Source organism: Callithrix jacchus, chromosome 9 (genome assembly GCF_049354715.1).
Source record: "Callithrix jacchus isolate 240 chromosome 9, calJac240_pri, whole genome shotgun sequence".
NCBI classification, from domain to species: domain Eukaryota; kingdom Metazoa; phylum Chordata; class Mammalia; order Primates; family Cebidae; genus Callithrix; species Callithrix jacchus.
In genome coordinates this window covers 24,418,438-24,434,630 of record NC_133510.1, presented here as the reverse complement: position 1 = coordinate 24,434,630, position 16,193 = coordinate 24,418,438, and the positions used below count along the sequence as shown (strand labels likewise).

Here is a 16,193-nt window from a genome sequence, read left to right as displayed (position 1 = left end):
TTACGAAGCTCTGTTTGGCTGGATGTGAAATTCTGGGTTGAAAGTTCTTTTCTTTAAGGATGTTGAATATTGGCCCCCACTCTCTTCTTGCTTGTAGAGTTTCTGCCGAGTGATCTGCTGTGAGTCTGATGGGCTTCCCTTTGTGGGTGACCCAACGTTTCTCTCTGGCTGTCCTTAGTATTTTCTCCTTTATTTCAACCTTGTTGAATCTGACGAATAGTGCCTTGGGGTTGCTCTTCTTGCAGAATATCTTTGTGGTGTTCTCTGTATTTCCTGCATTTGAGTGTTGGCCTACCTTGCTAGGTGGGGGAAATTTTCCTGGATAATATCCTGAGGAGTATTTTCCAGCTTGGATTCATTCTCTTCGTTACATTCTGGTACACCTATCAAACGTAGGTTAGGTCTCTTCACATAGTCCCATAGTTTTTGGAGACTTTGTTCATTCCTTTTTGCGCCTTTTTCTGTAATCTTGGTTTCTCGTTTTATTTCATTGAGTTGATCTTCGACTTCTGATACTTTTTCTTCTGCTTGGTCAATTCGGTTGTTGAAACTTGTGCATGCTTCGCGAAGTTCTCGTATTGTGTTTTTCAGCTCCTTCAATTCATTCATATTCCTAAGTTATCCATTCTTGTTATCATTTCCTCGAATCTTTTTTCAAATCTTTTTTCTAGGTTCTTAGTTTCTTTGCATTGATTTAAAACATGTTCTTTTAGCTCACAAAAGTTTCTCATTATCCACCTTCTGAAGTCTAATTCTGTCATTTCATCACAGTCATTCTCCGTCCAGCTTTGTTCCCTTGCTGTTGAGGAGTTTTGGTCCTTTCTAGGAGGCGAGGTGTTCTGGTTTCGGGTGTTTTCCTCCTTTTTGCACTGGTTTCTTTTCATCTTTGTGGATTTATCCACCTGTTGTCTGAGTCGTTGCTGACTTTTCGATTGGGTCTCTGAGTGGACACCCAGCTTGTTGATGCTGAAGTATTTCTGTTACTTGGTTTTCCTTCTACCAGTCTAGCCCCTCCACTGTACGACTGTTGAGGTCCACTCCAGGCCCTGCTTGTCTGTGGTGCACCTATAGCGGCCGCGGAACAGTGAGAGATGCTACCAGTTTCTTTTTCTGCTATCTTTGTCCCAGAATGATGCCTGCCAAATGTCAGTCTTCTGGATATAGAGGGGTCAGGGAGCTGCTTGAGGAGACAGTCTGTACTTTATAGGAGCTCCAGTGCTGATCTGTGAGCTCTGTTGTTCATTCAGGGCTGTTTGGCTGCTACATTTAATTCTGCTGCAGCAGAACTCATAAAAAAAACCCCTTTTTCTCAGATGCTCTGTCTCGGGGGTGTTGGCGTTTTCTTTATGAGTGTTTGTTGTGCTGTCCTGCCCAGCTAGGAGGCAATCTAGTCACTATTTGCCTGCCAAGGCTCCACCCTGCTGGTGTGAGGTCTGCCCTGTTGCTGCAGGCTCTGCCCTGCTGCTGTGGTCTCTGCCCTGCTGCCATGGGCTACGCCCTGTGGTGGAGTCTCTCTGTTGTGGTGGGTTGCCTCAGTAATGGCAAACGCCCCTCCCTCACCGAGCTGCACCATTCTAGGTTCAGCTGTGCCAGCAGTGAAACTCTCCACCCGGAGCGTTTGGAATTGCCATTTTGTTTGTCCCACTGCCCTGGCCCAAATGCCGTTTTTCTGGTATCTCCTGGCCTGGCTCACTGTCCAAGTCCCGTTCAATCAGATGGATATGCCAATCTGCCCTCTCAAGTCTCAGATTGCTGGTTCAACAGGGCACCCGGACCATTGCACTTTGTGTGGAGCACTGTGGAGCACCGCTGCGCTGCAGCGTGGTTCGCTGGCTGTGCCGTTCGCTGGCTTCACCAGCTGCACCAGCCAAAACCGCTGCACTGGCGTCCCACATCTCTTTTATACCTGGGGATTTCCCCGTTCTGTGGGCCACAAAGATCCGTCTGGAAATGCGGCCCTGACTCACCCTCCATGCGTTCACCGAGAGCTTCAATCCTGGGTTGTTCTCACCGTGCCATCTTGAGTCGGTCTCCTCAGTTATGTTTTCAAATCAGTCAAGGTTAAGGTCAATTCTGAGGCTTAACTGAGTTTGTCTGCTCAGGGATTCTTCAGGCCTGGTGTCCATTTTAATTTACTTTAGTAACCTTTACACATAAAGAAACAAGAAATTCTAAAGCTTTTCTCTGGCTTACAGGGAAAAATATCCAGTCAGAAGATAAATGCATCAATTTACAATGTGACAGTTACTAAGTTTACACAAACATTTATATTGCAGTCTTTCATAGGACAAAGCTACAATTTCTGATATTTAGGTGTCTTAGAAGAGCTTTCTTTCTGTAGATGACATTACTAGAATTTTATATAATGGAACACAAGATAGGACTTTACATTTTTAAATAATATCTGCACTTCATCAGGAGAGTAATTCTGATACTTTTGTGAATTTTATCAATTTACTATTTTATAAGAGCCAGATTTTAGGATTTCAGCTGTTGGGGAAGAGGAGAAATTTTCAATTTCATTTTTCTGAGACACTTTTTACTAGGATTTATTAATAAAAAGGAATTTCAAGTGTAAGTACCAAGTATGGACTTGAGAAGTTTAAAACTTACATTATAAAAAAGAAAAGGGCATACACTTTCTTTTCTTTCTTTCTTTTCTTCTTCTTTCTTTCTTTCTCTCTCTCTTTCTTTCTTTCTTTCTTTTTCTTTCTTTCTCTCTTTCTCTCTTTCTTTTCTTTCTTTTCCATCCTGGAAGCAGTGCTCCACTAAATCTCCTAAAATTACAGTGTTAATTACTAATACCTGCATTGCACAGCTACTTTCATGGGTCCCCAGTGGCTATATTCATGGCCATTTACTGTCACTAACCTACCTTTGTGATATCATTGTTACCAATTTTCACACTTCTCTTCTTCAGGTACTCTATACCAGTGATTCTCAATACAGGCTTCCTTTAAGTGTCATTTGGGAGAGGGATGTCTCAGAAAATAGGGATGTTCAAATTCCACCCCTGGAGATCCTGATTTAGTCTGTTGGACATTATAATTGTTTTTAAAAGGCACCCTTGTGATTCACATGTGTAGGCAAGGTAGAGAATTATTATTCTGTCTCATTCCTTATAGCTGAAATAACTTCATTTCAATTTTATCTCTCAAAATCTTACTCTTCCTTTAAGATTCAGTAAAAGTGCCATCACCCCTTCATTTTTCTCCCAAGGAAAGACACTCTCTGCCCTCCACTTAGACCACAGGTAGTGCAGTTGGCAAGTTAATTATAGACCAAGTTGATGATGTCGTACTAGCATCACTGACTTTCCTATAGCTTTTCTTATTGTATGTATTCTATTTTTAGTCCCATTTCTGACCTGCCCTCTCTGTCAGAGTTTGCAGAACTTTGAGGGGCACAAGAAGGGAGTTCTCCCAGACAGGCCATGCCATCTGTGGCTTAAGGGATTTAGACCACAGATAATATATTTGGTGTGTAAATTATAATGTGTGTTGATGCCACACTGTCCTCATTGACATTTCTATAGCCTCTCTTATTTATGTATTCTCGTTTTAGTCCTATTTCCCAACCCCCTACAGGCAGGTACCCATTCTGATGCATTTAATGTGTGCTATTTTATTTTTTTAATACAGGTATTGTTTTCGGCACAAATATATTTATTCAGTAAATATTTTTATTTAGCATAGTGAACAGTTATTTATCACAAGTATATACTTAATTCTCACAAAGTGAGCACCATCCATACAACCACTACTCTTCTTATGAAATAGAAGTTTACCAGCAGTGTCAAACCCTCTTGGACCCTTTCCAGTCACCTTTTTCCTTCTTGTTTCACAAAAGAATCTTCACAGATTACTTTTGTCTGTTTTTAACTTTATATAAGTGTAACAGTTCAAGATGTAAGCAGTAGTGTCTGAGTTCTTGAGCTAAATACTATGTTTTTGAGTTCATCCATGGCGTTGCCTATAGTAGGAATTTCTTCCTGTTTATTGTTGTATATTACTTCATAGTATTAACATGCAATATGTCTCCATTCTACTTGTAATGGGAATTTGAGTTTCCAGGTTTGCTACAAGTAATGCTATTATGACCACTTTGTGCATGCCCTTTTGTGTATATATGTGTGTTTCATGGGGAAATATACTTAGGAGTAGAATTACTAGATCAGGATTTGGTTATGATTAACTTTAGTAGTTATGTCAGAGAGTATTACACAGTTTTTAGATTTGTTCTCCTACCAGCAGTGTATTAGAGTTCCAATAGTAGCACATTCCCCTAAAAATATTTGTATTAGTCTTTTGTTTTAGCCATTAATAGTGGATGTTTAGTGATATCTATAAGGTTTTTTCCTTGTATCCACTTTCATCCCTGAATCTGATAATTCCTCATATCTGGTGATATTTGAATTATTTGCTTATCCAGAGCATTTTGTGAGTTCACGGTAAGAGTTAAGCAAATCATTTCAACGTCACCAGATACCAAACCGTTGACGGCTCAGTTTCAGCTTCCTTTCTAAAGGCATTTTCTAATCTGTTCTGCTAAGCTACAAGATGACAGCTGCAGAGACTTCACAGAAAATTTTAAAAATAGATCTTGCATTCAGAGATGGCTTGGAAGAGGGAGAATCTGGTAATGTAATTGATGGCATTTGAAAAAATAGAGGCAACTTTTCTTCCACTGCAGCATGAAGGAAGCTGGGTTTTAGGAGCATTAGCACTTGCTAGTCTCTGTAGAAGTGATATGTTTGCAATTTAGGGATGGTTTGGAGAATAGATGTGTAATTGCTACATCAGTTATTGTACTGTGCACGTTACTTAAATATCTCTGGGGTAAGAGAAATGAACAATTAATTAGATTATAAGAAGATGAAGGGAAAAATGTTCTTTATGTTTATATTGTTAGTGCTATTTTTGTTAAGTGTTGCCCTGCAAACACGGGGGCTTTTTATTTATTGATCCATGGCTTTCGATTTATAGATCCTTTGTAATTAAAAAGAGATGTGGAGATTTGAGGGTAAGAGTGAGAAGTGGACCCTGCCCACCAGCAAACCCTTTAGCATTTCAATATGTGGCAAATTTTCTAAGAACAACCACTTAATGGGTTAAGTTTGTGCTTCAGTACAGTGGAAGGATACCTTTTACTGAACCTCTTTTGCTTTTCAAAAACCAAAAGTACAGCTTCGGTACAGAGGAAAGGATACCTTTTCCTGACCTCTTTTGGTTCTCAAAAAAGTGATTTCATTCTTTTTTTCTTTCCTTCTCCCCTCCTCCCTCAATTTTATTTATTAAATATACTTTTATTCAGGAGTTCAGGATGCTGCATTTCATAGAAAAAGTACAGGGTACTTTTTTTTTCCTCCAAACTCTGCCGGACCTGATTCTGCTCAGGGTTCTTAAACAGAAATGTTTAAGAAATGTTCTAAAGAACAGAAATGTTCTAAAGATTGTATGAACTAACTCAAATATTTACAGAACTGAAACTAAATATTTGCTACTTGGTGCAGTTGTGAAATTGTTTTTTAAGATGCATTGTGTTGTTTGTTGGATCCTGAAACTGAGTTAAAATTTGACCAGTAATATGGTTTATTTCTTTGTTCCTCTGAGGCATAATTCCTAATATTGTTTTTCCAACTAGAAATCTGAAGGGTATTGTGTTCAGTGTGTACTTTAAGAGTGATATGAATTTGCAGGAGTCAGGACACACCATAACAAAGACAGAAGAGAAATAAGTGAGTAAGAGAGAGAAATGAAACAAGATGCATGCGGGAATATTGTTGTAAGGCTTTTCCATAGTTCAGCTAAAAACGAGGTTCTATGTCCCATGGCCACAAAAATTCAGGCTTGCAGATAGTTTAAAGGGTTAGCGAAGCAGGGTATTATTGGGTGAAAAGGGCGGGGAAACAAGTACTCTCGCAAGGTCAGAGGCCCTCTGCTAGAGCGCTTTCCACCTGGCAGTTTGAATCCCAGGTTCCACACAGGAGAAAGAGGGGCCAGGCTCAGGCTCATTCCTGCTGCAAACCTTGTGAACTTCCCAAGGCTCCACCTCAGTGGGCAGGCTGGTTGGGAGTTTCTCTAGGGACCGCTTCCCACCTGGCTGTCTCAGTATTAGTCGGAGGAGCTAGAGATGTAAAAAAGCAGAAGAGTACTAGGGACATTTAGAAGGTTTAGTAAGAGAGGCAAATGGGAGATTTAGGGGAAATTTTAAGGGGAGAGTTACATATTAGCTTAGTAAGAATGAAAAAGAATTATGGAAGTCTTAGTATTCTGAACCTTTAAGACAATTTTGCATTAGTGTGGAACCAGAAAGAATAAAGGTTGATATTTTTATATGAGCAAAAATCCAAACAATGTTTACTGCTTAATCCAATCTTACCCATCTTTTTCTCTGTCTAGAATCTAAAAGCTGAAGCTCCTTGTTATTCTTGGAGATGTATGTTAAATGAAAGAAAGTTGGCAGGGACTTTTAAAATACTACAATTTATATTCAGTAAAATTCACTCTTTTGGTGTACATTTCTATGAGTTTTGATAAACATATATTCATGTAATACCATCAGAGTCAAGCTATCGAGCCATACCCACCCACTCCGGATTCCCTCATGCTCCTGTGTAGAATGTCTCTTCCTCTACCCCCAGCCCTTGGCAACCACTGATTTGTTTTTTGTTCTTGCACTTTGGCTTTTCCAGAATGTCATATCAGCAGAATCCTGCAGTAGGTAAATGTAGAATCTGACTTTATTCACTTAGCAATAATACATTTGCAAGTCATCTTTATTATAGTATGTGTCATTTGTCAAAGAAAAACAAGTCTGAGCTTAGATAGGGAGAAACTTTATTCAAAGGGACTGTTGAAATAGAAGTAACATTGATTTGGAAAATATATTAATGGTGTGGGAGAGAGCAGGGGAAAAGGTCTAAGGATTTCAACAGGAAATGGTGTTTTGTAGTCAGGGTAAGGCAGGATGTTTTCTTGCAAGTCTGTGCTTTGGGGCTTGTTAGGCAAACTTGCAGGCAAACCCATTTGGGGTCTGTCAGGAGGAGAATAACTTGACAAAGGTTTGGCCAGCTCACACACAGTAAGAAGTGGGCAATTGTGAATGTGTGATTCAATTTTTTTTTATTAGGGCTGAAGAATAGTTGTTTACCTCTTCACCAGCTGAAGCATATTTCAGTTGTTGCTAGTTTTTCTGATAATGAATGAAGCAGATGTAAATACTCCTTGCAGGTTTTTGGGTAAACACAAGTTTTTACGCCCCTTGTTTAAATACCTAGGGATAGGATGGCCAGGGCATGTGGTGCATTTACATTTATCATAATGAACTGCTTAACTCTTTTCCAGAGTGCCTATAACATTTTGTATTTTCAGTCATGATGCATGAAAATTCCAGTTGAATCCTGTCCATTCTGGCACTGCTATAAATAAATAACCTGAGACCGAGTAATCTGTAAAGAAAAGAGGCTCACCATTCCACAGGCTGGGCAGGAAACATGATTCTGGCATCTGCTCAGCTTCTAGAGAGGCCTCAGGAAACTTAACAATCATGGCAGAAAACAAAGGGGGAGTCTACACTTTGCTTGGCCAGAGTGAGAAGAAGAGAGGGAGCGGGGGAGGATACCACACAGTTTTCAACAACCAGATCTCAAGAGGACTCACTCTTACTGCGACACAGTACCAAGAGGGAAATCTGCCCCCATGATGCCATCACCTCCCACCGGACCCAGCTCCAACACTGGAGATTACAATTCAACATAAGGTTTGGGTGGGGACAGAGATCCAAACTATATCACATCCCTTCCTCACCAGCAGTTGGTTTTGTTTCTTTTTTGTTTTGTTTTGTTTCCCACTCTAATAAGCATGTAGTAGTCATTCATCTTTTAATTTGTATTTCTCAAATGACTGGTTATTTCAAGCATGTTTTTATGCACTTATTTGCCATTCATATCTTTAATCAAGTGTATCTCCAAATAATTGGGTCCATTTTTAATTTAGTGTTCTTATTGTTGAGTTTTGAGTTCTTAATATATTCTAGATACAATTCACTTTTTAGAAAGATGTTTTTCTGCCTTTGCTTGTCTTTTCCAGCATTACATGTTCAGAAAATACTACCCCTTACATGCCTGATTACTTTCCACTTCTGTCAAATGTCAAGTGATCATACATGTTTGGATTCGTTTCTGAAATCTTTTTTCTATTCCATTGATTTATGTGTCTGTTCTTTTGTCAATATCATACTGTCTTTGTTTCTATTGCTTTGTAAATTATGAACACAGGTTCTTTGATTTCCAAATTTGGCCATTTTTTTCTTCAAAATTGTTTGGCTATTCTAGTTCTTCGCTTTTCCGTCTAATTTTAAGATTACTTTGCTTGTTTCTACAAAAAGAAATACATACTGCAATGTTTATCAAGATCTGCTGAATCTCTAAACCTTTTTGGATATAATTGACATACAGAATATTGCATATTACAGTCTATGAATATCTTATGTCCCTCTGTTGATTCAAGTCAGCTTTGATTTCTTTGTCCCTTTGGTTTGTAGCTTTCATCATACTGATCCTAAACATTTTGATATATTTATAATAGTCGTTCATGTTATTATATATGGCATTGTTTTTATACTTAAATTTCCACTTCATAATTACAAATATATGGAAATATATTTTTATATATTAACATAACTAATCCTGTAACTTTGCCAAATTCATTTGTTTTGGTAGCAGTTTGGTATATTCCTTAGAATTTTAAATGCAGCCAATGATGTTGTCTGTGAATAGCAACAGTTTTATTTCTTTCCAACTTCTATGACATTTCTTTCTTTGTTCTTATTTTTTTTGCCCCTAATAGGACTCCAGCAAAATGTTAAATTGGATTGGTTAGAGAGAGCAGACATCTTTGCCTTATTCCTTGTCACTGGAATTCATTCCTTTATCAACTTTTGTGCTAGCTGTAGATTTTCTGTAGATGCCCTTTATCAAGTTGAAGAAGGTTCTTCAATATCTAATTTGTTAGATGAATATTAAGTTTTTAACATGCATTTATTCAGATACTCATATGTTGTACCTTTCTCATTCTATTAATATGGTGAATTACACTGATTCATTTTCTGTTTTCCTTGTTGCTTCTAACCAGCTGTTTTACTACGGGACTAAATCTGGATTGTGTATGTTTGTTTTTCATCCCAATTTCTACTTTTTCCAATAACTGGAAGATTCCCTGATGATGGGGAGAATTTGATTTTTGTCTCTATCCCTCTTTGGGCCATTTTTCTTATTTTTGATCCAAGACCTTTTGTGAGAGGAGTTGGCAATAGGAGAGTTGAAGTACAACTAAGCTTTTGTTGATTGTATGATACATTTTCTCCCTATGATCTTCCTGAGATTGAGATTCTAATATTTGTATTTTACAGGTAGAACTCTGCAGAGAAAATGCCTAGCACTTATATCTCCGGTAACTCCTATCAAGGTTTATTGTTGCTTGTTCATCATTGCAGTTCTGACTACAAGTGTGGTTGCACTTTCTATTGTTTTGTCAGGTAAGTTATTTGTTCTACAAACTGTACAATGTTATTTACATGTTTATGTTGCCAATAAATATTTATTAAGCTCCATTATTTGCCTGTCACTGTGTGAAATGCTTGAATTACATCAGCAAACAAAACACGCACAAAAGAATCCCTGCTCTTCAGGGACTTATATTCCAGCAGAAAAACAAAAGTAATAATAAATAAGGGTGGAGGTCTAACAGGTTGCAATAGGTTGACAAAGCCTCCTTGGAAGATGATATTTCAGCAACCTTTTGAAAGAGATGTAGGAACCATGTGGCTACCTGGGGAACCTATTCTAAACAGAGAACATGTGGACCAAAAGCCTAAAGGAGGACTCTTCCTGGCTTGTTTGAGGAACAGCAAGGGGACTTCTGTAGGTAAAGCAGAGTGAGGATGAAGAAGAAGAGTGATACCATGGGCATTAGAAATGGAGGAACCTTGAGGATCAGTTAAAGACTTTTACCTTCAGTGTAATAGGGAGCCTTGGATGAGGAAAAGTGTATGAGAGGAATGTCGTGATGTGACTTCCATTGTAGAATAATCACTTGATTGCTGGATTAGGACTAGGTAGGGGAGGGTGGTCAGATTCTGGATATTTTGAAAGCTGGGCCAACAGTATTTTATATCAAATTGGATAAAAAGTCTTAAAAAGAGAAAAGTAAAAGGTAAGTCTTTTTTCTTTTGAGCCTTGGCAACAATGCACTTGCCATTCATTGATATGAGAAAGCTATGGGTATAGGAATTTCACTTACGGAGCTATTTCCTGACAAATTCCTATAAGAATTTTCATTTTTATTAAAAATAAAGTAATATCTCTACTTGAAATGTTTTCAGACAAACCATCTGGCCTTAAGAACTGGTGTCTTCTACTTAAGCAGATTGAGAATGCACGAAAGCACTATATACATAAAAGAACTATATACATTAAAAAAAACCCTCATCTCTTGTATATAGAGGCAGTAGGTTCTCAAATGGCTTCGTCAAGAGGAAGGAAGGCTAATATGAGGGAGGATATGGAAAAATCATCTACACGGCCTTGTGAAGTACAGTACTATGGAAGTCGATGCTATAGAAATTGATTTCCTTGAAACTGTAATGTCAGTGTAAACTTCAGAAAGTAAAGGGTGCAGGTATCCAGCTGAAAACCACTGGACTGATGACTTTGTGCTTAGGATAAGGCTCTATGTGATGAGTTAGGAAAACAACAATCACATGTGTACACTTCAAAATTGGCCTCAGGAAGGTAAGCAGAAAAATAGATAAAAGGGATGAGAAAATTTATTTATTATGTTTCATTGTGATTGTCTCGGTTTTAGCAAGAGAAGAAAAGCCAGTGATAGAGTCACCTAAGTATGCTGCTTGCCCAAAAAGCTGGATTGGATTTGGGAGTAAATGTTTTTATTTTTCTGAAGACACAAGAAATTGGACTTTCAGTCAAGTCTTCTGTGTCTCATTAGAAGCCAGCCTTGCTCAGTTTGCAACTATGGAAGAACTGGTAAGAGATACTTTTGAATCATGTTTTCTGTCAAATAACTTAGGCCCCTGAGGCAGGTCAGCTGCATAGGGTTAAAGCTGAAATACGAGGAAAGATCCCATTCCAGGGGCATGAGATGTGTTTTCACATCCAACATTTGTTGAGGATGTGTTCTCTGCCTGGAACCCTGTGAGATATTTTAGATATATTTTCTCATGTAATTCTCATGGTGAACCTGCAAGATGAGTTGTATTGTTCTCATTCTATTAATAATTAACATAATTAAATAATTTGTCATCTAGATTAAGACATATAGGGTATTGAAAGTGAGCATTAATATATTGGTGGAATGACAAGCTTAAACTGGGAATTTCCCAATCAAACTGGGATATATGCTCACTTTAAATAAAGTAATTTAGGATCAGGGACATTAAATGACTTAAATTGAGAATTGGGAATTAGTCTTACTCCAGAGCATATGCTGCTTAATTACACCACACTGCCAGTCAAAAAGAGAAGGGATAGGGAAGACAGACTCCAGAGTAATGTGGAAGAAAGGGACACATGGTATTACTTTCTGTTTTATTATAGAATTTCCTGAAAAGATACAAAGGCCCTTCTGACCACTGGATTGGCCTTAGAAGAGAATCATACCATCACATTTGGAGGTGGACAGACAACACAGAATATAATAACATGTATGTTTTGAGACTTATCTTTCTGCTCTGTTTATGTGTGGTTATGTGTGTGAGTTGTGTTTATGAGATGAGAAATGTATCATGGAAAGCTTACTGCAATATAAGGTAAGAAATCTAAACCCTTTTTATACTCTTCTGTTTATTAATTGTGTCTTTGGGAAAGCTTTACTTAACTGTGATTTCAGTAACATAACAATGACATTTGACACAATTTTACACTTTAATTCACTGATTTAAAACTGCTGAAATCACTACTTATAACTGATTTACAACAAGTGTTCTACAATTGTAGGACACCACTGAGGAGCTGATATCCACAAGGCTGTTAAGCCCACTCTTCCAGCTGTTGCATCCATTCACAATAGGAAAGCATCCAGGGGACTCAAGGGAATCTCTCACTCCTAAAGTTTTGTCACCAGAAGGAAACTAGTAACAGTTATTTGGACTGTGAACATTTCAATGGGGTATTTTGAATATAATCATCACATTGCAGCAGATAAAATATAGGAACCCAGTCATATCCATTAATCAAAGCTAAGCCTTTTTAGGAATCTACTGTTTTTTTGTTTGTTTTTACTTTCACACATTTATGAAACAGTTCAGGAGACTGGAAATCATCTTCACTGAAGACCACCAGTGGCAGCAGTTCATTTGGGTACAGCAGCAAGCATCAGTTAAATACCTATCAACATAGCTGGGCTTGGTATGGATGAATGATAAGCTTGTGATTTTCAAGCAAGGACCTTGAGAACATAAAAGACACTAAATACAGAAATGGTTTATATTACTATGAAGCAATATTAATGACAGGCTTTTGCTTTTCTCTTATTCACATTAAAATTTGGAGGGGTGCAGATAATGATAGGGGAGGAACAAATGCAGGTGTCTAACTTCCAAATATTCAATATTTTTGTGTTTGTTTTTAGGTTTCTTATCAGAGGAGTTGGAGAATGTGCCTACCTGAATGACAATGGAGTCAGTAGTGCCAGCATCTATACAGACAGAAAATGGATTTGTAGCAAGCCAAAGAGTTATGTCTACAGTTGCCAAATTAGAAACTCTTTACAGAATTTCCCTATAGATGTGTCATAACTTGTTATATATAATTAATGTATATAACACCTGGAAACACCTGGATATCCAGGCAGAAGACTGCCATAGGGGTGGATCCCTCTTGAAGAACCTCTACTAGGGCAATGCAGAGATCCCCCACTGGGATGCTACCTGGTAGAGCTGTAAAACAAGAGCCACCATCCTCTGAGTTCCTGGAAAGCCCACACCCACTAACTTTGGGACTGTCAAGACTCACCTAAATCAGTTGAAAGCTGATTTACTGAAAGCTACTCAGTTACAGAGGAGGGTATCCTCAGAAAGCTGTCTTTGTTTTAAAGTCTTCTTTTATATATAAAAGCTAAATTATGTCTACATGTGAGTAGGCTGTCAGTGTGACACAATTTGGTACTTCATTGATATAAAGAAACTTATCTTTGTCATTTTAATGCATAAGTGCATCAAAGTATGACTATATCTTAAAAGCATGTACTGTTATGTGACATTAGGACATCTGGACATTCTTTTGTCCTTGCAGGCATTACTACACTTCCTTAGCTGTAGACATCTTATGACCATAGGTCATTTTCTTTATCCAATTCACTGTTGATAGGCATCTACACTGATTCCATGTCTTGGCTATTGTGACTAGTACAGCAATAGACTTACATGGTTCAGCTTTTATGGTAACAAAGTTGGGAATTGTTCTTCAGTTGTCATGGACCCTCAGGTCATGTAACCTGAGCATGGCCAGGTGAACCAAGTATGCAACCACAGGGGAAACCTAATTGTTCAGAATGAGGTACAGAGGCTGAATTAAGAAGTGGGCACATGGTGGCAGGATCCAGGATCCAACTGGATGTAACTCTGGTCTCACTCCATGGCAGGATCCATTGAGAGCACACTTTCCAGCATCACCTCATTACAAGATCCAACCAGATGGTGTCATTACCCTATGCTTATAAAACCTGACCCAACTCCCATCTTGAAGAAGGATTGCTTTGGGAGCTTTGCCCAGTGTGCTTTTTACTTTCTGCAAGTGATGAACTCTTGCTAAATCCTCCCTGGCTGTGGTCATGGGGTTGACACTTGACAAGTGACTAACCTACCTATTGTGTGGGTAACATTTGGAACATATTTCTTTATTTTCTTTGACTCTTGGCATTGGTGTCTGTGCACCAGATAACACAGCTTCCTTTCCAGTCTTCACAGACAGGTCTCATACAGGAGACCACCTTTACCAACCAGTCCAGACGGAAGTTCTGGGTACCACGTATACTTTCATGGTAGTTCAAGTCACAATGTTTGTTCTTAAAATAGTCCTCAGGTATCTAGAGTATGTCAGATCCTTTCAGTGCTCTCAGACACATGAGATAAAATCCAGTTCCTCAGGTAGCAGCCAGAAAAGCTGGGGGGCTAGTTACTTGGTCTGTCTCCTTTGCTTTTCAGAGAGATGCTGGAAGCTGGGCTTTATCACTCTGCACTGAGCCAAAGTGGGGAGCAGTGAAAGTACCCACATGCTTATTAAAAACTGCCCTGAAAATATTTGAAGTAACAGGGCTATAACACTATTTAAAAAACAACTCTTGTTTTGTTTTGTGTAGCTCCAGGTGTTTAACAGATGCTGGGCCCTGTCAGCTCACCAAAACAGGGAAGTTAGAAACAGTTCCTCTCTTCAACCAAGGGGTTAATAAGAAAAAAAAGAAATCAATCCCTCTAGTAATACCTAGAGAAGTACCAGACAGGTATCACAACTTCTCTAGGTATCCACTCCTGAGGGACAGGCTGAGAGTTATTTCCCATCCACGTGGCATCATATGAGGACTGGGGGTTAATATCGCAGTGTGTGCAAGTTGTTTCCTGCCAGTTCTGATATGGATAGTTTCACACTTACCTAGGGTGCAGGAGTGGCTCATTAGTTTCTGGATTTCCAATGATGGAAATTTATCTGTGTGTTGCTGTTGAACTGATGTGTCCATGGTGAGGAAGGAGAGTTTAGACCTTTTTATTCTGCCATCTGGTGACTCTGACAGTTTCTTTTAATACTCTACTATCATACAATCTAGTTACTACATTTGTAGACATTTCTCTCACATAAATGACAACTTATATTTACACAAAAGCCTGTATATAAAATGTTCATAGCAGCCTTATTCATACTAGCTAGAATCTATAAAAACCATATGGCTCACAATGATTGAATAATTAAGTAAGCGCTGTTACAGGCATGCAATGGAATACTCAGCAATATAAAGGAATGGACTATTGATGCATACAAAACTTCCTCAAAGTACTTAGGCTAAGTTAGAAGAGCCAATTACCAAAGATTGCATTTTGTATGATTAAATTTACATAACATTCTTGAAATGACAAAATTGTACAGATAGAGAATAAGGGTTATGGATAGGTGAGTGAAGAAGAAGGCATAGTATGGAGAAAAGGTGGTGTGGATCTCTGGTGATGGAAGAGTTTTGTTTCCTCATTGTATCCGTGGTCATTATCTTAGTTGTGATATTCTAGTGCAGTTTTTTAGGTATTACCTTTGGGGGACACTGAGTAAAGAAGACGTGGAATCTTTCTGTACTATTTCTTACAACTGCATGTGAATTACAACTAGCTCGAAATAAAAAGTTTAATTATAAAATAAAAACTATATTAGATGAAGCAAAAAATAGTTCATCCCTTTCATGCACACAGCGTCAGAGAGTATAACATAATTTGCAGGACCTAGTGCAGAATACAAATGTAGATCATCTTGTTAAAAAATTATTAATAATTTTTTAAAAGCATTAAACCACCTTTGGGGCCCTTTGAGCCCGAGGAACTGTGCTACCACACAGATTGCATGTTCATGTAGCTGGCCCTGCAAATGAAATGATTTTTACCTATGATTAAGTCAACATGGACTCTTTGGGCTCAGTGAATTTGCTTCTTCAGGAAGGTAATTTTTTCTTCTTTCTCTGCTAAGCTGTTTAACAGTAGTTGCTCTGCCTAATGGGCTTCATCTTCTCTCAGATCATTTTCACGATGCACTAGGATGAAGCACACCCTTTCTCCTAGTCTTGAGGAAACGTCAATATTCAGAATATTTAAACCCCAGAACTGAACATTCAGAACAGTCTTTGGCCAGTGTTCCACACTTGAGGGAAATGTCATTATCTGAGCCCTGAATAAAAAGATTGTAGATATTCTCCATATCAAAGCATCACCAGGAAGATTTTAGATGTTGAAGTTCATAATATTTCCTAAAGCAGGCATGAATTACTAGTAACTTAATAGGTATATTAACTGATGAAATTTTTTGGGCATCTTCACCTAAATCACAGATTTCATTCCTCAGAACAAACCAGCCAAGGAAAGTGCTATTATACTCCTTTATTCATATAGATCTTGAGGCTGAGAGAGCTTAATTAACATACTGT

The 16,193-nt window shown here is 38.3% G+C and overlaps 1 protein-coding gene across 1 annotated transcript; it reads left to right on the top strand.

Moving 5' to 3' along the window:
• Positions 1–4,534: 4,534 nt before the first annotated feature.
• Positions 4,535–15,443, top strand: LOC100894320 (C-type lectin domain family 2 member E). Its single transcript, XM_035255711.3, has 5 exons — positions 4,535–4,638; positions 9,412–9,537; positions 10,866–11,044; positions 11,615–11,721; positions 12,648–15,443. Exons 1-5 carry the CDS (start codon positions 4,560–4,562, stop codon positions 12,811–12,813), a joined length of 657 nt encoding a protein of 218 aa, XP_035111602.1. The 5' UTR covers positions 4,535–4,559; the 3' UTR covers positions 12,814–15,443.
• Positions 15,444–16,193: the final 750 nt, after the last annotated feature.

Excerpts from the sequence above, each read along its gene's own strand:
- LOC100894320 (XM_035255711.3), top strand. The coding sequence starts at position 4,560 with ATGACAGCTGCAGAGACTTCACAGAAAATTTTAAAAATAGATCTTGCA. Across the intron at positions 4,639-9,411 it reads CTTGGAAGAGGGAGAATCTG|GTAGAACTCTGCAGAGAAAA; the intron begins GTAATGTAATTG and ends TGTATTTTACAG. Across the intron at positions 9,538-10,865 it reads ACTTTCTATTGTTTTGTCAG|CAAGAGAAGAAAAGCCAGTG; the intron begins GTAAGTTATTTG and ends TCTCGGTTTTAG.